General features: G+C 40.1%; 1 protein-coding gene across 1 annotated transcript in view; it reads right to left on the bottom strand.

The window, feature by feature from the left end:
* Positions 1 to 16,066, bottom strand: part of MESD (mesoderm development LRP chaperone) — a 29,842-nt gene extending 13,776 nt beyond the window's left edge. The window contains exons 1-2 of the mRNA XM_036736970.1: positions 15,818 to 16,066; positions 10,631 to 10,863 (exon numbers count right to left, since the gene is read on the bottom strand). Of these exons, the coding sequence (XP_036592865.1) occupies positions 10,631 to 10,863; positions 15,818 to 16,000 (416 nt within the window). The 5' untranslated portion in view covers positions 16,001 to 16,066. The remainder of the gene's footprint in view (positions 1 to 10,630; positions 10,864 to 15,817) is intronic.
* Between the last annotated feature and the right edge of the window lie 8,624 nt (positions 16,067 to 24,690).

Raw genomic sequence — 24,690 nt, 5'->3', positions numbered from 1 at the left:
TTTACTACTCTCCTGGCCTGCGCTCTGGCCTATGAGAGACCACAAGCATTCCTTTCTTTTTTTTTAATAAGTTTATTTATTTTTAGTTTTCAACATTCACTTTCATAGCTTTTAAGTTTTCTCCCCCTCCCTTCCTTTCCCCTCCCCAAGACAGCATGCAATCCAATATAGGCTCTACATATGCATTCCTATTAAACATATTTTCACATTAGTCATGTTGTATAGAAGAATTAGAACTAATGGGAGTAACCATGAGAAAGAAAAGCATAAAACAACAAAACAAAAAAAGAAACTAGTCTGCTTCAATCTGCATTCAGACTCCTTATTTCTTTTTTCTGGATGTGGATGGCATTTTCTACCATGAATGTTTTGGAACTGTTTTAGGTCCTTGCATTGCTGAGAAGAGCTAAATCTATCAAAGTCAGTCATCGCACAGTGTGGCTGTTACTGTGTACAATTAGTTCATATAAGTCTTTCCAGGTTTTTCTGAAGTCTACCTGTTCATCATTTCTTATAGCACAATGGTATTCCATTATATTCATAGACCACAACTTGTTCAGCCATTCCCCAATTGATGGGCATCCCCTCAATTTCCAGTTCTTGGCCACCACAAAAAAAGCTGCTATAAATATTTTTGTACATGTAGGTCCTTTTCCCATTACAAGCACTCTTTTCTGCCCTGGAACTGTGAGGAGGGTCCCCCCTCCACTGTAGCTGCAAGCTCTGCTATGCTAGTGCTCTTCCTTACCCCAGGACTGCCCCCAGGACTGTGACCCAGATCCAGGTATGGGCAAAGCAACAGATTCCTTCCTCAGTGTTAGCAAAAAAATCCCTGGTAATCTCTTCTGACCAGTTGTTTGATCCCCTTACCATCTATGGGCTGAGAGCTCTGGAAGCAGCCACTGTCCCTGCTGCTGCTGATTCAATCACTCCCCAGGCCCTCTCCTGGTTTGCTGTGGCCAGGGCTGTGCCAGTGCAGACTGTGCTTCACTGTCACCTACGTGCAACAGCCTCTTCCTGCTGACCTTTTAAGTTGTCTTTGGCGTCTGTGGGCTGAGAGGTCTGGAAACCACCCCTGCTGCCACTGATTCAGTCATCCTGAGACCTGCTCCAGGTTAGCTGGGGCCCAGTCTGTGCTAGTGCAGCTTGCACTGGCCTGTGCTCCTCTCTAGCTCTGAAATAATAGACCTTTTCTGCCAACCTTCCAAGTTGTCTTGTGCTGGAAATTTGTTTCACTCTGTCTTTTTTATGGATTCTGCTGCTCTAGAGTTTGTTTAGAGTCATTTTTAAAGGTATTTGCAGAGGTTTGGGGGAGAGCTCAGGTGAGTCCCTGCCTTTTCTTTGCCATCTTGGCTCTGCCCTCCTCTAATCATTGTTAAATGTAGTCCTAGAAATACTAGCTATAGCAATAAAACAGGAAAACAAATTGACTAAGCACTGTTAAAGAAGTTCTATTTGTGAATGAAAGAATAGTTTACTTAGGAAAACTAAACAAAAAGTCAACAAAAACACTAACTTGAAATAGACAACTTAGCAAAATAGCAGGATATTACTTAAATCCATAGGAAATTCATCAGTGATTCTTCATATTGGCAATAAAAATCATAAGAAGAGAAATACCCTAAGAAAAGTGACAAAATATATAACATTTCTAGAAATTAACCTACCAAGACATATAATTCTTATATATAGCCAACTACAAAACAATTTTTATAGAAATAATGGAAGAGAGAATTGATTAGACTGATATAACATAGTAAATATAATAAAACTTCCCAAATTAATCTATAGCTGTTATATCTTTCAAAATATCAAGAGCATTTTTCATTATATAAAATAATATTAAAACTCAAGAGTGGGCCCAGATCCTTGATTTAATCAACATGGATGGATGCCTCCCACTGCAGAAACTTCCTTTACCCCATGAAGATAACAAATCTCTATAGTTTACAGTTACAAAAAATTGCCTGAGATACTAAAAGAGTAAGTGATTTGTCCATGGCGACATAGCTAATATAAATTAGAGGAAGAGACTGAATCCAACTCTTCCTGCCTCAAAGGAGGTCCCTTCATCCATTAAGTCATGCTGTCTCCCAAATCAATTATATGAAAAGACAAAATGTCAAAAATATTAAAGGGAAAAAATTTTTAAGGGAAGATGCAGGCTGGAAGAAGAACTTGCACCATTAGATTTTGAAATATGCTGTAAATACTTAAGTATCAAAACTATCTGATATTGGATAAGAAAATGATCACTGAAATATATTAGAATAATGAGCTAGAAATAAGTGTATATGGTCATCTCGAATTAAATAAATCTTGGATCCCAAAAAATTGTTGAGAAAATTAGATAGCAGTTTGGCAAAAAATGGGAATAGATCAACATCTCACACCATACACCCCAACAAATTCCAAATGGATTAGGATAGATCAATAATCTATGTGTTTTTAAAACATTTTTCTTATGTGAGGATAAGGAAGTATTATATGTTTTATAACTACATAGAAGGGATAGTCTTAATCAGTGACAAGAAATTAAAGGGCATAAAATAGATGAATTCAAGTATGCACCAACAAAAAATAATGCATCCAGAATACAAAGGATAGAAACAAAATGAAGAAAAATACTTGTACCACCACTTCCAACAAATATGTATATAACAACTAAAATTTAAAAAGAACTGAAAGATGTTTGTTTTTTTGGAAGGAACAATTCTCTAATTGATAAGTGGTCAAAGGATAAGAACAAGCAAGTCTGGGAAGAAAATGTGCCAAATGATTAACAACCACATGAAAAAAATGTTCAAAAACCTCACTGTGATGGAGGTTGTAGTTATTTGAATTTGCATTTATCTGATTATTTAAGTGGCAAAGATAATAACAGATGATAAGTCAATGCTGGGGTGACTGTGGTAAAAACAAGCACAGCAGCATATTGCTAAGAAATTATGAACTGTGAATTCACCCAGTGAAACTACTCAGTAAGAAACAAAAATGTGTGCTCCTTCTTACACCCATTTGCCTACTACTTCCTTGCATCTATGTCCCAAGGAGGCTACTGACAGGAAAACTGATAGAGCTAAACAAATTATGATATATAAACATAATGCAATAGGGTGTGTCATAAGAAACAAATAAAACAGAACCAAAAGAATACACAAAAAGATCACAACCACAAAATTAAAGATGACAGAAACCAATTCTTATTATACAAACACACAGTAAAGGAGGTCAAAAAAGATCAGAAAAGCAAGAATAACCTGTGTTATTCTAAAAAGGGAACCTGCAAATATTTTTGGAATAAATCCCTCAGTGGCCCTTACATAAAACGTCCCATAGTAACAGAAGGGGAGAGAAAATTAACCTGGATGATGCCCTTGCCTGGCCATTCCTATAGCTATACAATACCTGAGCCCTACCTAATGGTTTGTTTACAATTCCTCACAAACAGTACTTTTAAGATATTTCTTCAGTTTTCAAAACAAGTCTGACCTCATCTGTTCCAGTGGATTCTTATTTTTAAGCTAATTTTGGTGCTTTGCCACCATATACTATCTCTAAATATTCCCTCTATTACTTTTAATGGGCTTTCTGTTTCAGGTATTAGGACACACAGAAATTTTAGCACTTTCACAGAGTTCTATCTGCTAGTACTTTATTTACTAGAACCATAAAAAACTATTATCCTTTAAATTCTAAAGTTATAACTAAACTGAAATCAACGAGCCCACTAGGTGCAAAGCAATAGGAGATACAAATAAAAATGTGAGCAGGGGCTGGGAGATGGGAGGAGTGGGCACAAACTGGGGAAAACCAGAAAAGACTTTTTACAGAAGGTAGCACTTGAGGTTAGGGGTCCCCAGAAGTAAAGGGGAAGAGGAAAAGTATCCCATATAAAGGGCTTTGTGTAAAAGCCTGAAAGGTTAGGTCAAACTATTGTATAAAGGGGGAAGTAGGGGAAGGGGAAAGGGAAGGACTGCAAACATGCCAGTTTGGCTAGAATTTAGAACTTGTGGTGAGGACATAATATGTAATTATCCCTAAAAGACAAAATAAAACCAGGTTATAAAGGATTTTAAAAGTCAAAAAGAAGAATGTGTATTTTAGTGTAACAGGGAGCCACTGATAGTAAGGCCAGAGATGAAGATAATCTGGAACAGAGTGGTTGTGGTGTGTGAAAGGGCTGGATGAGAGAGATGAAGAGAAGGAATTAACATGACTTGGCAACTACCTGGCTGTAGGAGGTAAGGGAGACAGATGTTCCTAGGTTGGGAACACAGGTGACTAGAAGAATGGTAACTCTCTAATTTACTGAAATGGGGGGTCGGAGCCAAGATGGCGGCTGGAAAGCAGGGACTAGCGTGACCTCCCTGCCGAGTCCCTCCAAAAACCTATAAAAAATGGCTCTGAACCAATTCTAGAACAGCAGAACCCACAAAACAGCAGAGGGAAGCAGGGCTCCAGCCCAGGACAGCTTTGATGGTATCTGGGTGAGGTTATCCCACACGGAGCTGGGAGCAGAGGGAAGCTGAGCCCAGCCGAGCCCAGCGTGAGCTGCGCGGACCAACCAGACCAGAAGATGGGCGGAAAGTGCCCTAGTGCCCTGAATCAGTGAGCTGCGGCAGTTACCAGACTTCTCAACCCACAAACACCAAAGACAGCAGAGAAGGTTAGTAGGAAAAGCTGTGGGAGTGAAAGGAGTTCCCGGTTTGGCTACCAGCCCCTGGGGGCAGCTGGAGGTGGGGCAGCTACAGCTGCTGTTGCTTCCAGCCCCAGGCCCACCTGGTGGGAGGAATTAAGTGGCGGATCAGAGCAGGAGTGCACAGCCTGCTGAAGATCTAAGCCCAGTCCGGGTTAGGGGTTCTTGGGGAAGGAGCAGTGCTGGTGTGGCAGAGCTGGCACATCCCCCCCAAACGTGGAACATAGAACTCTTTAGTCTACAAGCAGTCATACCCCACTGAAAACCTCAAGGGTCAAGTCAGTTGGTTGGGAATATGGCCAGGCAGCGAAAACACACCCAGATTCAGTCTCAGACTTTGGATTCTTTCTTTGGTGACAAAGAAGACCAAAACATACAGACAGAAGAAGTCAACAAAGTCAAAGAGCCTACACCAAAAGCCTCCAAGAAAAACATGAACTGGTCCCAGGTCATGGAAGAGCTCAAAAAGGATTTGGAAAAGCAAGTTAGAGAAGCAGAGGAAAAATTGGGAAAAGAAATGAGAAGGATGTGAGAAAACCATGAAAAACAAGTCAATGACTTGCTAAAGGAGACCCAAAAAAATACCGAAAAATACACTGAAGAAAACAACACCTTAAAAAACAGACTAACTCAAATGGCAAAAGAGCTCCAAAAAGCCAATGAGGAGAAGAATGCCTTGAAAGGTAGAATTAGCCAAATGGAAAAGGAGGTCCAACAAACAACTTAAGAAAATACTACCTTAAAAATTAGACTGGAGCAAGTGGAAGCTCGTGACTTTATGAGAAATCAAGATATTATAAAACAGAACCAAAGGAATGAAAAAATGGAAGACAATGTCAAATATCTCACTGGAAAAACCACTGACCTGGAAAATAGATCCAGGAGAGAGAATTTAAAAATTTTTGGACTACCTGAAAGCCATGATCAAAAAAAGAGCCTAGATATCACCTTTCAAGAAATTATCAAGGAGACCTGCCTGGATATTCTAGAGCCACAGGGCAAAATAGAAATTGAAAGAATCCACCGGTCGCCTCCTCAAATAGATCCCAAAAAGAAATCTCCTAGGAATATTGTCGCCAAATTCCAGAGCTCCCAGCTCAAGGAGAAAATATTGCAAGCAGCCAGAAAGAAACAATTTGAGTATTGTGAAAACACAATCAGTATAACCCAAGATCTGGCAGCTTCTACGTTAATAGATTGAAGGGCTTGGAATACGATATTCCAGAGGTCAATGGAGCTAGGATTAAAACCTAGAATCACCTACCCAGCAAAACTGAGTATCATGCTCCAAGGCAAAATATGGACTTTCAATAAAATAGAGGACTTTCAAGCTTTCTCAGTGAAAAGACCAGAGCTGAATAGAAAATTTGACTTTCAAACACAAGAATCAAGAGAAGCATGAAAAGGTAATCAAGAAAAAGAACAAGAAAAAGAAATTGCAAGGGACTTACTAAAGTTGAACTGTTCTGTTTACATTCCTACATGAAAAGATGATGTGTATGATTCATGAGACCTCAGTATTAGGGTAGCTGAAGGGAATATGCATATATGTATATATGTTTATATATATATATATATATATATATATATATATATATATATATATATAAGTGAATGTGTATGTATGTATATATCTATGTGTATATAAATATACAGAGAGAGAGAGAGAAAGAGAGCAGACACAGGGTGAGTTGAAGATGAAGGGAAGATATCTAAAATAAATAAAATCAAATTAAGGGATGAGAGAGGAACATATTGAGAGAGAGAGATAGGGAGAGATAGAATGGGGTGGATTATCTCGCATAAAGGTGGCAAGAGGAAGCAGTTCTGTGGGAGGAGGGGAGAGGGCAGGTGAGGCGGGAATGAGTGAATCTTGCTCTCATCAGATTGGGCCTGAGGAGAGAATACCATACATACCCAATTGGGTATCTTACCCCACAGGAAAGAAGAGGGAAGAAGATAAAAAAAGTGGGGGATGATGGAGGGGAGGGCAGATGGGGGTGGAGGTAATCAAAAACAAACACTCTGAAAAGGGGACAGGGTCAAGGGAGAAAATTCAATAAAGCGGGATGGGTTGGGAAGGAGCAAAATATAGTTAGTCTTTCACAACACGAGTATTGTGGAAGGGTTATACATAATGATACACATGTGGCCTATGTTGAATTGCTTGACTTCTTGGGGAGGGTGGGCAGGGAGGGAGGAGGGGGGAGAATTTGGAACTCAAAAGTTTTTAAAAACAGACGTTCAAAAAAAAAAAAAGTTTTTTGCATGCAACTAGAAAATAAGATACACAGGCAATGGGGAGTAGAAATTTAGATTGCCCTACAAGAGGGGAAGGGAAAAGGGGATGGGAGGTGAGTGGGGTGACAGAAGGGAGGGCTGACTGGGGAACAGGGCAACCAGAATATACGTCATCTTGGAGTGGGGGGGGAGGGTAGAAATGGGGAGAAAATATGTAATTCAAACTCTTGTGAAAACCAATGCTGAAAACTAAATATGTTAAAGAAATAAATTAAAAAAAAATTTACTGAAATGAAAAACACAGTGATGACTTTTGTTAGGGAGACATTTAAAAAAAGAAGAAAGAAAACCATTAACTCCTAAGAAATTTAACCAGTTTGTTTATATTCCTACATGGAAAGATGATGTGTGTAATTCATGAGTCCTCAGTATTAGGGTAGCTGAAGGGAACATACATACATATATATATAGACAGAGGTCACAGGGTGAGTTGAATATGAAGGGATGACATCTTAAAAAATAAAATCAAATTAAGGGATGAGAGAGGAATATATTGAGAGAGGGAGAAAGGGAGAGATAGAATGGGGTAAACTATCTCACATAAAAGTGACAAGAAAAAGCAGTTCTGTTGGAAGGGAAAAGGGGGCAGGTGAGGGAGAATGAGTGAATCTTGCCCTCATCGGATTTGACTTCAGGAGGGAATAACATACATACTCAATTGGGTATCTTACCCCACAGGAAAGAAGGAGGAAGGGGATAAAAAAGGGGGAATGATAGAAGGCAGGGAGGAGGTAATCAAAAGCAAACACTTTTGAAAAGGGAGAGGGTCAAGAGAGAAAACTGAATAAAGGAGGATAGGTTAGGAAGGAGCAAAATATAGTTAGTCTTTCACAACATGAGTATTGTGGAAGGGTTTTACATAATGATACATGTGTGGCCTATGTTGAATTGCTTGCCTTCTTAGGGAGGGGGTGTGGGGAGGGAAGAGGGGACAGAATTTGGAACTCAAAGTTTTAAAAGCAGATGTTCAAAAAAAGAGGGGTTTTTGTATGCAACTAGGGAATAACATATACAGGCAATGGGGCATAGAAATCTATCTTGCCCTACAAGAAAGGAAGGGAAAAGGGGATGGGGGGGGGAGTGGGGTGACAGAAGGGAGGGCTGACTGGGGAATGGGGTAATCAGAATATATGCCATCTTGGAGTGGGGGGGAGGCTAGAAATGGGGAGAAAATTTGTAATTCAAAATCTTGTGGAAATGAATGCTGAAAACTAAAAATATTAAATAAATAATAATAAAAAACGGTGTGGGGTTTTTTTGTCTTGTTTTTTTACAAATATACAAGGTAAATTTATATAAATGCCTTGAGGGTAAGAAAAAGGTCTTAATCTTTATATTTCTCCTAGGACTGGAAATAAGAGTGCTTAACAAATGTTGACTAAATAGATTTTTTTTTTTTACAAAAAGGATACGTTTAGTAACCAAAGTCAGTCAATAAGCATCTATTTATTAAGCTCTTACTATGTACCCAGCACTGGCACCTTGCTAAATCCTAGTGATACAAATAAGGTAAAAACATGGTCCTTGCCCTCAAGGACCTCACAATCTAATGAAGGAGAAGTGTGCAAATAACTATGTACATATAAGATAAATACAGTGCAGTCATAGGGAAGGCACTGGCAGTGGGGGAAGGGTTATTTTCTCCTGAAGAAGGTGAGATCTGAGCTTAATCTTAAAGGAATCCAGATAAGTTAGGAGGTGGAAGTGAAAAGGGAGAGTAATTCCAGGCATGGAGATGGAATGTCATTTGTAAAGAAAAGCATGGGGGCAGCTAGGTGGCTCAGTGAGTAGAGCACCAGCCTTGGAGTCAGGAGGACCTGAGTTCAAATCCGGCCTCAAACAGTTGACACACTTACTAGCTGTGTAACCTTGGGCAAGTCACTTCACCCCAATTGCCCTGCCTTCCCCCCTCAAAAAAAAGAAAAAGAAAAAACAACAAAAAAAAAAGAAAAGCAAGGTCAGTGTCACTGAATTGGAGGGAGGAGGAAAAGGAAAGGGACAGTAAAGTGTGTAAGGGCTGATAAACAAATAAGCGGCCAGGTTATAAAAGACTTTAAATGTCAAACAGAAGACTGGGAGCCACTGAAGTACTTCAATGGGTCTGGGGTGGTGAGGGATGTGGAGGGAGAGGTAGAGGCAGGATGGCATAGTCAGACCTGTACTTTAGGAAAATCACTTTGGCAGCTGAGTGAAGGATGGGTTAGAGTGGGAGAGACAAGGTAGGGAGAATACCTAGAAGTCTATTTCAGTAAGTGGTCTGGGCATGAGGTGATGAGAATTTGGTATCAGGGTGCAACTGTTCGACTGGGGAAAATGAGATCATCCAAAAGATGGTGTGAAATTAAAGTTAAAGACCTGGCAACAGATTCTTGGCAAGAGACTGGATATATAGGCTTAATTTCAATCTGAGGCAGGAGTCAAGAAGTTCACCAGTTACAGGCCTGCCTGCATGACTGGGAGGATGGTGGTACCCTGGAGAGTAATATGGCAGTCTGCAAGAGGGGAAGGGTGTGTGCAGAAAGATGAGTTCTGTTTTGGACATGTTGAGTTTGAGATGCCTAGAGAATATCCAAATAGGGATGTCTAAAAGGTCTCTATGGTGATGAGAGACTAGAGCTCAAGAGAGAGGTTAGAGCTGGATATATAGATCTGAGAAGCATGAAGGTGATAGACATAATCGAACCCATGGAAGCCTCTTCCTATTCCTCCCCACTGCTAATGCCTTTCCTCTGAGTTCACCTTCTACTTATACCCTCTACAACCTCTAGGTACAATTTTCTGCATACTGTCTCCATTAGAATGTGATCTCCCTAAGAGTAAGAACTGCTTTTATTACCTTCCTTTGTATCCCCAGCACTTAGCACAGCTCCTGGCACATAGTAAATGTTTGCTGCATGCTTGCTGACTAACTGATGAGACCACCAAACAAGACAGTATGGGAGAGAAGAGGCCCCAGAAAAGAGCCTTGAGGAATATTTTTATGGGTGGCCTGGATGAAGACACAGCAAAGAAGATTAAGAAAGAGAAGTCCAACAGGTAGGAAGGGAATATGGAGAGGACAATGTCGACTTACGAATATCCAGGAGGTGGTGAATGACAGTGTCAAAGGCTGTAGAAAGGTCAAAAAGGCTAGAAATTGAGAAAAGGTCATTAGATTTGGCAATGAAGAGGTAACTGGTACCTTTCGGGAGAGCAATTTCAGTTGAATGATAAGGTAGGAAGAAAGTTTACAGAAAGTTTAGAACAGAGTGAGAGAAGTGAGAGTGAAGGCAACTAGTGCAGATGGTTTTTTCAAGGAATTAAGTTGAGAAGGGGAGGACAGATAAAGGGCATTAAAAGGTCGTTTTCTCTTATTAAAAAAGTTACCGACAAAAAAAGAAAGAGTAGATCTTAAAAAAAAATATTCCTTCCATACCCTGCAAGAATATAAACTCTTAGAGGGCAGAAACAATATCATCTTTGTTTCTGTATCTCAAACCCCTGGCAGTGCCTTGTAAATAGTGGGCACTTAGTAAAATATGTTGAATCAATGTGGAAATGGGGAGTTAGGTGGGCGCTACTTACACAAGAATGGATCTTTGGAAACAAAAGGTATACCACATACAGTCCATATAAATCCGCATATTTTACCTTTGTACATCATAGTTGGCATTGAAAAGACTCCCCTGCCATAAGCTGGTTATTTCTTCAGTCTCCTTTTCAGTGGGATTTCCTGAGACTGTTGCAAACATCATAAGGGTTTTTCCCTTTTTTGTCATTTTCAATATGCTCTCTGGTTTGCTTGGATCAATTTGAGTGAAATCTAATGGTGATGGAGGTCTTTTATGTTCAGGAAGGTCCCCTTCTTCTATATCATCATCTTTCTGTTGTGGAGGAAAAAAACATGAAAACTTTAAATATGCTATTAAGAACTACTGCATCAAACCTTATTGATTCTATTTTCTTTTTAAAATTCAGCATTGCTCAGCCACTTCCGCATATTAGGTCAAAGAGAGATTTTTGACACACTTGGGAAGGAAGGAAACACCTTTTAAGAAGTTTAGCTGTAAAGTGCCAAGTTTCAGGAAATCTAATTTCATAACAAACAGTAAACTTCAGGAGAACGATCCATATGTAGTCTCTTAAAGATTGGATCCAAAGGATACCTTACAATCCTCCCTAAGTAATGTTAAATTCTGAAAGTATTGGCTAAACACCTCTACAAAGCCTGAGAAATTTTTTAGTTTCTGAAAAGAACGTGATTCAGTTAGGCAGTGAGGAAAGGGTATTCCAGGCTAATAGACTAAGAAAATATGGAGAAAGGACTGAGCTTGTTACAGGAATAGTGAATAACCTGGCTATGGAGGAAAGTTCCAATTATCAAACCACTAGTCAAGGGAAACTTTTACATCGTCCATCCATTTTACCCTTTAAATGATTTCCTTCTTCAGCATGACACTTAAGTTTCAACCTGCAAAGGGAACAAAATCACCCTAGCAAAAAGGAAGCAGCATACACTGGCAACAAATGGAAGAGCTGTCAAAGCATCTGAAGTAACTGGCAATGAAGCACAGGAAACATGTAACTTTCTGTGAATCAAAGTTGAAATTATTTAGAATAAAGGCAATATATTTTAGACAGATTTGTTATGAGGGCTGAAAGCACAGCACTGTTCAGAGTTTTTCATTTAATCATAACATAAAGTCAATTATGTTTTTACATGGTTCAATCAACAAATATATATTGAGCACCTCATCATTTGCACACTCTGCCTCTTGACATTACTCTGTTATTTACTCATGTATGTTCATTCCTTTCAGTAGAATATGAACTCTTTGATGGTAGAGACTCTCTGGACTTTGTATCTTCAGAGCCTAAGAAGAGCTCTTCACATAGGGGGCAACAATATGTAGTAAACGTTTGCTAACCGAATAGCTACATACATGGATTTTGTAAATGTCGTACAGGATACAAAAGCATGTAGAAAGGAAACCCTGGCCTTACAGTATGACAGGAGGGACAAATCACATGCATGAAAGACACAACTAAGACAAGAGGATAGATCATTTCATCATTATGGGCTGGAGTCATGAGGAAAAGCTTCAGAGAGGATGTGAAACCAAAGCTGGGCCCTGAAAACCAGTCACGATTCTGAGAGGTATGAGAAGTCATTTCAGGCTAAAGGACTTGGAGAACATGAAAGGAACAAGTTTGTTATGGGAGTGGAAAAGAGCATGACTACAGAGGTGAATTCTTGTGAGGGAATAACAGAAGATAAAGTGAGACAGGTAGCTTCAGGCTAAATTGCAGAGGGCCTTGAAAATCAGGTTAAGAAATCTGGGCTTGATTCTCTAAGGGTACAGAAGCACTGAAAAATTATGAGGAGCAGTGACATAATGAAAATGTGATATTTTAGAAGATTATTCTGGTGGTAGAATGCAAGATAGATGGGAAAGAATAGTTAATAGACTTAGGTACTCAAAGCATGAAGAAATAAGGACCCAATAAGTCAGTGAGTCAGTCGATAAATATTTATTAAACACCTTCTATGTGACAGGCACTGTCCTAAGTGCTGGGGACACAAAGAATGGTAAAAGAAGCTCTAATGTGGGAGACAACATGGAAACAACTATGTACAAACAAGCCACATACAGGATAGACTGGAAATAATCAATAGGAAGAAGGCAATAGAATTCAGAGGGATTGCGAAAAGCTTCCCGTGGAAGGTAGGATTTTAGTGGGGAAAAGCACTGGGTTTGGAGTCAAAGAACCTAGGATTAGAATCACAAGACCTGGGTTCAAATTTCACCTTTTGTCACTTGTGATTTATGTGATGTTGAGTCAGATACTTAACCTCTTTGGGTCTCAATTTCCTCATTAATACAGTAATAGGTTTAGACCAATGGCCTTTAAAGGCTCTTGAAGCTAAAAGTCTATGATTTTCTGAAGGGAAAAATAAACAGGACTTTGGAAACTGATTGAATTGAGTGGGGTAGTAAAGAGAAAATAACGAGTTCAGTTTTTTAAATGTAAAATTTGAGGTGGAAGTATATCAACTATTATCCAGGTATTCAAAGTCATCCAAATGGATGACTGGAGCTCAAAAGAAATCTTAGGGCTAGAAATGTCCATTGGGATCAAAGGGGTCAGCTGAAGCCATACCAGCGGATGAAAGCACTAATGTTGAGAATATAAAACGATTAAGAGACAAAGGGGAGAAAGGGTGGAAGCTTCAAATTCCAAGATGTTTAACGGTTCAAAGAAATGAAAAGACCAGATTTGATGGTTAGAAGGCCACATTGCTGATGGTTACACAGGTAAGCAAAAGTAGCAAAACTGGGATTTGAACCCAAGTCCTCTGATTCCAAACCCCATATTCTTCCCACTACACCACACTGTGATACATGATGGAATGTAGTGATTACACAGATTTGAAATGTATGAAAATAAAGATATCCTGAACAATGTTTATACCAAGCCAATGATGTCAGATTGTAGTCTAATTAACTACTTGTGGGCTGGCAAAAACACTAGGGCCTTTGGCCATCCTCACTCAGTTTCTCCTGTCTGTCTTGAATCTTTTGATACAAGTGACTGTGGTCAACCTACAAAAGCAAGAGTAAATGAAATAGAGGAAAATAACCTACAACCAAAAAATAATCATCTATACAAGAGCAATTTTTACCTTGAAAACTGCCCAGGTATTTTTTTAGGATAGCAACTTACTGCTTAACTAGTTAGAGCAAAAATTTCTTTATGAAATAATGAATAGTACACTTGGGATGTAGCCCTAAAAAAAAAAAAACAACAAAAAACTTTGAATGCAAATTTCCAAGTCTTACTCTAATATTTCAATAACAATCATGAAAAAGAAAATGTTCTTATTAAATCTTGTACTAAGAGGCTTATAAAGAATTCTAAATAAACTGCTGGAAACAGATGCTTTTTCACATGCTAGGAGTTAGGAGACTGGGGCTAAAGGCATTAACTTTGTAATCTTGGGTAAAAAATAATTAAATTTTGAACTCTCTGGCCCTTGCTTTTTTTGATGTAGAAAAATGAATGAGTTGGACCACATGTTCTCAAAGGTCCCTTCTAGTTCTAACATTCTAAAAGACTATATGGTATAGGAGAAATAACTCAGGATTTTGGAATAAAGGTTTTTTGTTCCCACTCAATTCTACATCCTGTGATTTTATATTTTAACAGCAAACAAGGATTGGCTATGTATTTTCTGTCATGGACGGATACACCAAAAAGGCATTAAATAAGCTGGTCTAATTTAGTTCTATTTTACTTATCAATGAATGCATTTCTAAGGTGTTGAGTCTATCAGACACACAACATACAACAAAAGTAAATATGTGTATATATAAAATACTTATACGTATATAACTATGGCAACAAAAGCATATAGATACTTTTGTGTATGTATGTATGTGGATACACACACAAACACACACATACACATATAGTATTAGAAACATTTACTAATATAGTTTGTGTGTGTGTGTGTGTGTGTGTGTGTGTTCACTCACTCATTAAGCTGTAGTAGCTTAAAACTGTACTAAGACTTTTGGAACACCCTGTATATATACATATACATACACACATATATATACATTTATGTGGTAATTTTTCATTTAGTCACACAAAAGGTCACATTTCTGAATTTTTTAAAAAACAGGACATTGATATTTTGGTTAAAGGACCTAAACCGGACTCCAAATTAATTTTATCCATACCAACTCACTGGCAGCGACCTGTCAAAAAAGCAAGAAAAAAAACCCAGACAAAAGAAGCCTAATCTCTTTGGACAAAGCACACTAAGCAATACTTAACATAAGTACCTGGAAGTTATCAGAAGTTCACAGGTATTATTACTTATGACAGTATTGAAAAATAATCATGTGGATCATAGATCCTTGGGGTTAGAAAAATGTTTGGATGCTACCTAGCCTAAGAACTCATCTTCCATATGAGGAAACTAGAGTCAATGAATGACATGCCTCATACCACACAGCTATTTAGAGAAGAATAGAAGCCAGGCTCTCCTGTCCAGTGTACAATCCTCTATGCTGAACAAATTAAGCAGCAGTTTCCTGTAAAATGAACTATAATACGAACAAGTTAAGTAGTTCAGTGAACTTTATGTTTCAAAGTGCCACCATCCCGGAGTATTCTAAAACATTTAACTAGCCAATCACAAGTCAAAAAGCCATGCACATTTACCTTCACATAATCAAGTCATGGCACATTTCAACAAAAAATCAAAGCATGCTATGACTGGACCTTAAAGCCTTAGCCATGTCCCTTCATCTTACAGAGGAAATTAAGCGCAGAAAAGTGAAATAACTTGCCCGCAGTCTAATCAGTATCTTTCGTCTGTAGGGACTACAAAATAAGAGGGAAGGAGAGAGAGGGAGAAGGATCGTAAATTATGCTCATTTCTAGAATGATACTTGATTCATTCTCAAGCACTCCTGCAAAGTAACAATGCAGCAACTTTTTTTTTTTGCATGGCTCATTCTCAGTAAATGCAGATCACCTGCTGTTGCAAAAGCACGACGTGCCTTTAAGTTGAAAGAAAAAAGGAACTAAAAACTTTTAAACACATTCCTAGGGATTGGAAAGAAAAAAAAAGAAATAAAAACAATTACCACCTCCTCCGCCTTTAGGCAGGAAGCAATCTGAAAACGCTGGAAGGCGGAGAGAAGAGGACTAGAGCGTAGACGGAAAGAGGGACACAAAGGAATGGGGGGAGGGGGCCCGAGGTTAGGGAAGGCTATAGAGGGGGAAGGGGGTCTCGCGGGAAGTACGGGCCGAAGCCGAACGGACCTCCCACTGCTCCAACAGTCGCGCCATGTCCGCATCGTTGTAATCGCGAATGTCCTTTTTCTTCCGAGGGGGAGGCGGCTTGGCTGTGGCTTTCGTGTCCTCGCCCGCCTCGACCAAGCACGGAAGCAGGTCGGAGGCGCAGAGACAGGCCAGCACCAACAGCAGCCACCCGGAGGCCGCCATTTTCTGGGCTAGACGGAACGCCGGCGTGAACAAAGCCCCGCCCCCGACCCCCGGGGCCCCGCCTTCTTCCTTGCTTTTCCTCCTACGCCTTCCCAGACCTCGCCCCGCCCCCTACCCCACGGCCTCAGCTGATAGTACCCGCCTCCCTTCTGTCTCTAATACCTCCCCTCAAACGTCTTACTCTTAGCTCCGCCCCCATTCCACCGCAGCCCCGCCCCATCCTCCTCGCCACGCCTCCTCCCCTAATCCTGATTGCTCCCAATCCCCGCCTCCCTTCCTTAGGTCCTCCCAACGTTTAACTCGTTGCCCTTACAACTCTTCTCCCTGCCCACATTTCATCAGAGTCCCTCCCCGTCATCTCATTACCACTCCCCCTTCCCCAATCCCCTGCGGGATACCGTCCCCACGCCTGCCCCACCCCCATTTCCCTCCATCCCAGTCTCGCCCCGCCCTTCCCTTCGTTCCTTTCCCTTTCTTTCAGCCCATCCATCCTTCCTCTCTAGTTTTCATGCTGTCCAAAGCTTTTCATTCATTTTCCAATTTGCTGCCTCTAAAAAAAAAAGTTACCGATAGCCCCACCCCCTGCAGTCCCTCCACCCTAAGGTTCACCAGCCCTAAGGTCTGAACGCCAGAATGATCTCTCTTTGGCATTCGATGCTATTGATAAGATGAGACCACATATCCATAAGTTACACCTTTAAGCACCGTCTACCGTGAGCTCTCTGAGAACGGAGACTGTCTTTTGCCTTTTTTTTTTGTATCTCCAGCACTTAACACAGAGAGGTTACACTGGGATAGAAATGGAATATTTACCCCTAAAAGGATTTTTTTTAAATTAAAGACAAAAATATCTCTTCAGATATAGGAGGGCCACAGTTACACAGACACGGAGAGACAGTAAGGAAGAAGGAGGCAGACGCAGAGAAGAGGTATAGAGACAAAGAAAAGAGTATTCAGGAGAAGATAGGAGTCAATAACAACATGACAACATTAAGCCAGTAATATTTATTGAGAACCTTATTCAATTCGTCCCTCTATAGCTGGCAAGAGTATATTCCCAAGCCACAGGTTTGATGGTGTCCCTCCCCTGCTCAATAAGCTTTCCATGGCTCTAGGATCAAATGCAGGCTTCTCTATTGGACACTGAGAGTCTTCACAACCTGGTAGCAACCCCCGTCAGCAATTGCACTGTATACATCCCTTCACTCACTCTTGGTCCAGTCAAACTGACCTTTTTGCTATTCCTTAAACAAGACATTACATCTTTCTCCTTGTCTTTGCATAGGCTGTACCTCATACCTTCATTCTGTCCTCACCTGTACTTCTTAAAATCCCTACCTTTGAAACTCAGCTCAAGCACCACGTCTGAAATGAGGCCCTTCTTGATTCCCTCCAGGATTTCTAATACCTCCTGTCCTCCAATTATGTATTTTGTATATGCTTATGCATATACTCTTGTTAGAATGTAATCTCCTTGACAGAAGGGATTGTTCCATTTGTCTTTGTGATGGGGTGCTTGGGTGCTTGTGCTTGGACCCCAGTTTTAAAAATCACATTTCTCCTCTCACCAGACACTATGCCTAGCAATAACTCATAAGCGGGCCCCAGTAAGACAAACTACCTTTCCCAGCAATTACTCATGAGTGGGTCCCCAGTAAAATAAACTATCTTTCCCCATCACGAGAACAAGCTGACATCTGAAGAAATTCTCTAGCAAAAGCAGGACTATCTTGTAAACACAGAATTATCATGTATCGATTTCCAAAGTTATCATATTCAATCCAGAGGTCAAGCTATCCATGCCAACTCTCAAAACTATCTTACTATAGACATAACAGACCAAAAATAACACCCCTGAGAAACTCCTTCCCCTATTTCCAGTAGTAAATGTCGCCTGTGACCAAGGTTATAGGTTATCACCTAATTAGCATATCTGACATAAACTCCACTATTTTTTCTATATGAGCTTTAGTATCATTCCTGTTAAGTTGCAAGTTCCTTTAGAAGCTTGGCCCCCTTAATATTAATAGCAATACAATAAATCTATGCTAACTTGACTTAAAGATTGCTTGAGTCCAGGTATTCATTCCAGACGACCCACTCCTGTATTTCAGTCCTCCAGGGAGAGTAAAGAAAATCCCTTCCCCTGCTACCCTTTGGTATAGATTCAGGGATTGTATTCCACAAAGTTTCTCCTGGCCAGGACTGATCCAAACTCCCAAAATGAATAGATGGACCCCAGGGGTGGTAGCCTTGGCTATTTAAAGGCCTCCAGGGATGTGACTAATTTTCTGAGAGCCATTCTAAGCTCCATCTCAATTATCACTTGATCTATACTTCATAAAGGGATGATATTTTGGGCAGCCCTGGGCATGTGACCCTGATTGCCTTAGTTTCCTCATCTGTGAAATGAGTTGGAGAAAGAAAAAGCAAACCACTCCAGTGTCTTTGCCAAGAAAACCCCAGATTGGGTCAGAGAGAGTTGGACATGACAGAAATGCTTGATCAATAACATTTTTTACAGTTTAGCAACTTAACATATTAATGCCTCCTTACTTCTGTTACCAGACCTTTTGCTTTTTGTAATATATAGAAGGTAGGATGCAGAAATGGATTAGTTGGGGCAGCTAGGTGGCGCAGTGAGTAGCATACTGATCCTGGAGTCAGGAGGACCTGAGTTCAAATCCAACCTCATCACTTTGCACACTTACTTAGCTGTGTGACTTTGGGCAAGTCACTTAACCCCAATTGCCCTGCCTGCCCACCCCCAAAAAAGATATCAATTAGTCAAAATAAACTGCCTCTTTACAGTATTTTGGATAATAAATATTTTCATCTATTTATTTTTTTTGCTGTGTGGAGAGATAAGTCAAGTTTTCTTGAATGTGTATCTCATTTGGGAAGCATTGCACTGCTGGAGCTTAGTGCAGTCAGCACAATGTCATTCACAAGTAGGAGCATATGGAAAAACTCAACATATCATTTGAACTTTAAGCTGGTCATCTTTCATGATAACATCGAATACTTTTGGTAAGAACACATCTCCTTGTTTCATGCCTCCCTTGATAATAGTAATGAGTGTCACTAAACAATACAACATTTCTGTTGCTGCTTCCTTCAAGGAATTTTTAATGATCCTGACATATGTATACAGAGACTTGGCATGAGGAGAACCTCTAAGGAGCCATTTTACTTTGTTGAATCAAAGGTGTGTTTTTTTCTTTTTAAATATAGTCAACAAATAAGCAGAGAGGGATCTTGTATTCTTTCTACTTATCAGTCAGTTATGTAATTGTAGTGAGACAGTGGGGTATAACATATAGACTTTGAGTCAATGAGACTTGGGTTCCCAATCCCTCTTAATTCTAGGGCCTTCCCTCAGTTGATTATTTCTTATTTATTCTGTATATTGCTTGTTTGTACATATTTGTTTGTATGTTTCTTCCCTATTAGATTATAAACTCCTCAAGGGCAGGGACTGTCTTTTACCTTTCTTGTATCTCCAGAGTTTAGCCCTTTATAATGGCTTATTGATTGACTGACTCTGATATATGCTGACTGTTTGACCCTGGGCAAGACAAATAACTTCTTAATACCCCAAGCAACTCTCTAAGACACTAAATTTCATAATAACTACAGATTTGCATTAATAGAAATGCAGATCTGCTGTTATATAAGTGAAATCACAGGTCTGAATAAAAATAAATTTCCTTTTAATAGGCTTTCTTTTAATAGGTCTGTGTAAACCCACCTATGGGAAAGTTAGCTCAAATGGAGCTCATTTTTGATGTTGTCTTGATCAATTTAAAAATAGTAATAACATCCATGTATTTTTCTAAGTTCTTGGTATCTTCTTTCCATTATCTTTCAAATTCATCAAGTGGCCTTAAAGTTGAGTCATCTCAAGCATAGATCGACTCTGTTATATTTGGTCTAGTCCAAATGCTCTTCCTTTCTTTATTTTCTTCAGGTCCATTTCCATTTCTTCATAAAACACATTATGAACTATGATATTGAAGTTGAAATGCCACTCTACTGTCATTGATGAAGAATAGTTCAGTATTATTAACCTTAACCATTTGTAGTATTTACTATCTCTCATTTGTTTGCTATCTTCATTCCAGTTTCATCTTTAATTATTCTTCCAATGATTTGGTTTAATTGGGTCTTTTACCATATTTTCTATAAATTTGGTTTACCTCTAGTGCTTCTCACTGTTGTGTGAAATAGTACTATTCATAGCCTCCCAGCATTCTCCACAGGATCTTGTAAACAAATTTGTATTAGAAATTGTTGTGTTTGTTAACTAAGAATTTCTAGGCTCTTTTGGTTTCTTTTTTTTTTTTTGTGGTAGAAAGAAACTGGTTTACATATGTTAAACATCCTTAAGAAATGATCATTTGTCTTAATGTCTATCCTTTTGTCCATTTCCCATTTTAATAACATTATGAAATATTTGTTAAAACATTTTAGATGTTCTCAATAATTTAAATGAATTTTGTGATACATCTTTTTATATTAAGAATATCTTCTGGGGGGCGGAGCCAAGATGGCCGCATGAAGGCAGTCTCTTACCGGAGCTCTCTCACAAGGTCTGTCAGATTCCCATAAAAAAGTGAATTTGAGCAGATTTGAGAGAGTCAGAAACCGCGAGCAGTCTGCGTGGGGCAAATTTCCGAGCCGGGAGAGTTTGAAAGGCCGGAGGAACGAACCTGCAGGCTCGGAGAGTGCCCGGTGCGGAGCTGCTCCAGACCAAGGCGGAAGCGGCTGGCCGGGAAATCCACGTGGGAGACGGGCTGGGAGAAAGCTGGGCGCCCGAAACCGGCAGAGATCCCCAGGCCTCCCAACACAGGACAGCAGTATCTGGGAGCAACAAGAGGCAGCGCAACGCCACCAGCGCCACCAGCCGCGAAAATACCCAGCCCTGACGCTTGCAAAACCCAGGAACTCGGCTTCTTGAACTTCCGGAAGACTCAATGGCCAGGTAACCGGCTCTAACCCCTCCCCCCCTCACCCAGAGAATTCCTCGGGAAAAAAAAAAGAGAACTGAAACAGAGGAGAGAGTAGCGGGGCTTCACAGGACAAATACTAGAAGCTCATTAGTCCCAGAGGGGAAGAGTCGGCAGGGGGCCAAGCCAGGAGCCCAGACGTAATCTTGCTCCCCCAGGGGAAGCGCCAGTCATCAGCTCAAACAACAAACAGCTGAGACCATTGCTGAAAAGCAAGTGCTGGAGAGCACCCACAGGGAGTGAGACGCCAGGGAGCCAGACCCCTCCCCCACACCTCAGGAAACTGAAGGTTATAATTCTAGACTCACAACCCCCAGAATAAGAAAGCTGGGACAGAAAGCCCTGAGATCCACAGATAGAAATTCGTTGTAAAGCCAGCAAAAGGCAAACCAACATGAAGAAGAACACAAAAAAACCGAGGACAATAGATTCTTTTTATGGAGACAGGCAGGATCAAAATATCGACATAGAAGAAGATAGCAATGACACGGTAGATACATCAGATACCTCAAAAGCTAATATGATCTGGTCTCCAGCCCAAAAAGCACTGCTGGAAGAGCTAAAAGAGGATTTTAAAAACCAAATTAGGGAGGTAAAAGAAAACATGGAAAAAATGGAAAAGGCCCTAAAGAATAAGATTGGCGAAATGGCTATGGAGATTCAGAATCTAGAGAGAGAAAAGGACACCCTGAGAGGTGAAATCAACCAATTGAAAATGGAGGCTCAAAAGCAAAATGTAAACACTAACTCATTTAAAATTAGACTTGAGCAAGTAGAAGCTAATGAATCTATGAGGCATCAAGAAGTAATAAAACATAACGTAAAGAATGAAAAAATAGAAGAATATCTTCTTATTTATGTTTTATAATTAAAATTGTTATACTGGAGTTTCTTACAGTGGGTGATACCTATGTTCATTATCACATATAAGGTAAATTTTGTCTTTGGTAGCTGCTTACTACTCTCTTTTGTGGATCCCCACCCCTTCTGTGTTGGTCAGGTAATACTCTACCTAGACCAATGATCCATGTGCTCCGGATCCTTTCCTAATTCCATTTCCTGCCTCAAAAAGCTTTTTTATTCTGTATTCCAATGATACATGTCTTTACTCTCTGACTTCCAAGGTGATAGCTTGATTTGATCAATATAACAAAACTATGGTGTATTAATGTGTTATGAGGAAGATCTGGAGGAGGAGTTAGTGGGTAATAATTTAGATTTAAAAAAAAGGAAAAAAAAGAATTTCAATAAAACATTAAAAATACACAGAAGAAAACAAAAAAAAGTTCTGAAAGGAACAAAGGCAAAACAACTTTATTTTTACTATGTTTAATTTAACATATACTTAAAAACACAGAGTAACAGTTTAGGTCTTGCTGTATAATCCTCTTCTTTCTTCTTTATGTATAGAAAAGTTCATGCTTCTTGATGTTTATTAAGTTCATAATTTAAAAAAAAATTTTTAAATGAAAGAATTCTTTCATTACCAATCTCTGAAATGCCATGTGCCTTATAACAACGGGGAGGGGATTTGGCTGGTGTCCTTATGGAAATACGGTAAATATGTATATATATCACACATTAATTATTGTAGAAAGAATGCAATGATCACTCTGCAGCCTAAGTACAAAGTAAACATTGGTTAAAAGTCTTTGGCCTAAAATGTTCTGTTCCCGGCATCCCCTCATGCCTCTACTGTCTTTGCGTATTTATAGCAGAAAAGACACTAAAGAGGTAGCAAGATAGGAATCTACCAACTCTTAGATGTCCAATCCAGGTTAACTTCCTTTAGCATAGTTATGTAATTGAAAATGTTTTTAACATTTTGGAGGACCTTTGAAGTGACATCTACTCTGACCTCCAACCAAATGCAAAAATCCCTTCTACAATGTCCCTGAGAGATGTTTAGCCAGTTTTTGCTCTTAAATACTTCCAGTGGCAGATAACTAACTCCTTCTCAAGATAGCCCATTCCATTGTTAGAGAGATATAATTCTCAGAAAGTTATTTTCAATAAAATAGAAATATTAGGTGATATTGGTCATACTGGAAAGCATAGTGTATATATTTACCTTGAAAATGTGCACTGGAGGGGGGCGGAGCCAAGATGGCGGCTGGTAAGCACTGACTAGAGTGAGCTCCGTACCCGAGTCCCTCCAAAAACCTATAAAAATGGCTCTGAACCAATTCTAGAACGGCAGAACCCACAGAACAGCAGAGGGAAGCAGGGCTCCAGCCCAGGACAGCCCGGATGGTCTCTGGGTGAGCTCTATTCCACACGGAGCTGGGAGCTGGGAGCTGGGAGCTGGGAGCTGGGAGCTGGGAGCTGGGAACGGAGTGGAGCAGAGCCCAGCCTGAGCGGTGTGGACGATCCAGACCAGAAACCGGGCGGAGGGGGCCCTAGCGCCCTGAATACGTGAGCAGTTACCAGACCCCTCGACCCACAAACACCAAAGACTGCGGAGAAGGTTAGTGGGAAAAGCTGCGGGAGTGGAAGGAGTTCGCGGTTCGGCTTCCAGCCCCGGGGGCAGCGGAGGTGGGGCAGCTACAGCTGTTGTTACTTCCGGCTCCAGGCCCACCTGGTGGGGGGAATTAAGTGGCGGATCACAGCAGGGGTGCACAGCCTGCCGAAGAACTGAGCCCAGTCTGGACTGGGGGTCCTTGGGGAAGGAGGAGTGCGGCTCTGACAGAGCTGGCACCTCCCCCCCAAACGTAGAACATAGAACTCTGTAATCTACAAGCAGTCATACCCCACTGAAAAACTCAAGGGTCAAGTTAGTTGGTTGGGAATATGGCCAGGACGCGAAAACGCACCCAGATTCAGTCTCAGACTTTGGATTCTTTCTTTGGTGACAAAGAAGACCAAAACATACAGCCTAAAGAAGACAGCAAAGTCATAGAGCCTACAACCAAAGCCTCCAAGAAAAACATGAACTGGCCCCAGACCATAGAAGAACTCAAAAAGGATTTGGAAAAGCAAGTTAGAGAAGTAGAGGAAAAATTGGGAAGAGAAATAAGAAGGATGCGAGAAAACCATGAAAAACAAGTCAATGACTTGCTAAAGGAGACCCAAAAAAATACTGAAAAATACACTGAAGAAAACAACACCTTAAAAAATAGACTAACTCAAATGGCAAAAGAGCTCCAAAAAGCCAATGAGGAGAAGAATTCCTTGAAAGGCAGAATTAGCCAAATGGAAAAGGAGGTCCAAAAGACCACTGAAGAAAATACTACTTTAAAAATTAGATTGGAGCAAGTGGAAGCTAGTGACTTTATGAGAAATCAGGATATTATAAAACAGAACCAAAGGAATGAAAAAATGGAAGACAATGTGAAATATCTCCTTGGAAAAACCACTGACCTGGAAAATAGATCCAAGAGAGATAATTTAAAAATTATTGGACTACCTGAAAGCCATGATCAAAAAAAGAGCCTAGATACCATCTTTCAGGAAATTATCAAGGAGAACTGCCCTGATATTCTAGAGCCACAGGGCAAAATAGAAATTGAAAGAATCCATCGATCGCCTCCGCAAATAGATCCCAAAAAGAAATCTCCTAGGAATATTGTTGCCAAATTCCAGAGCTCCCAGATCAAGGAGAAAATACTGCAAGCAGCCAGAAAGAAACAATTTGAATATTGTGGAAACCCAATCAGAATAACCCAAGACCTGGCAGCTTCT

The sequence above is a fragment of the Trichosurus vulpecula genome, chromosome 8 (genome assembly GCF_011100635.1).
Source record: "Trichosurus vulpecula isolate mTriVul1 chromosome 8, mTriVul1.pri, whole genome shotgun sequence".
Taxonomy (NCBI): Eukaryota; Metazoa; Chordata; class Mammalia; order Diprotodontia; family Phalangeridae; genus Trichosurus; species Trichosurus vulpecula.
Note: the sequence above shows the minus strand (reverse complement) of the source record. Positions and strands in the feature narration are given on the sequence as shown.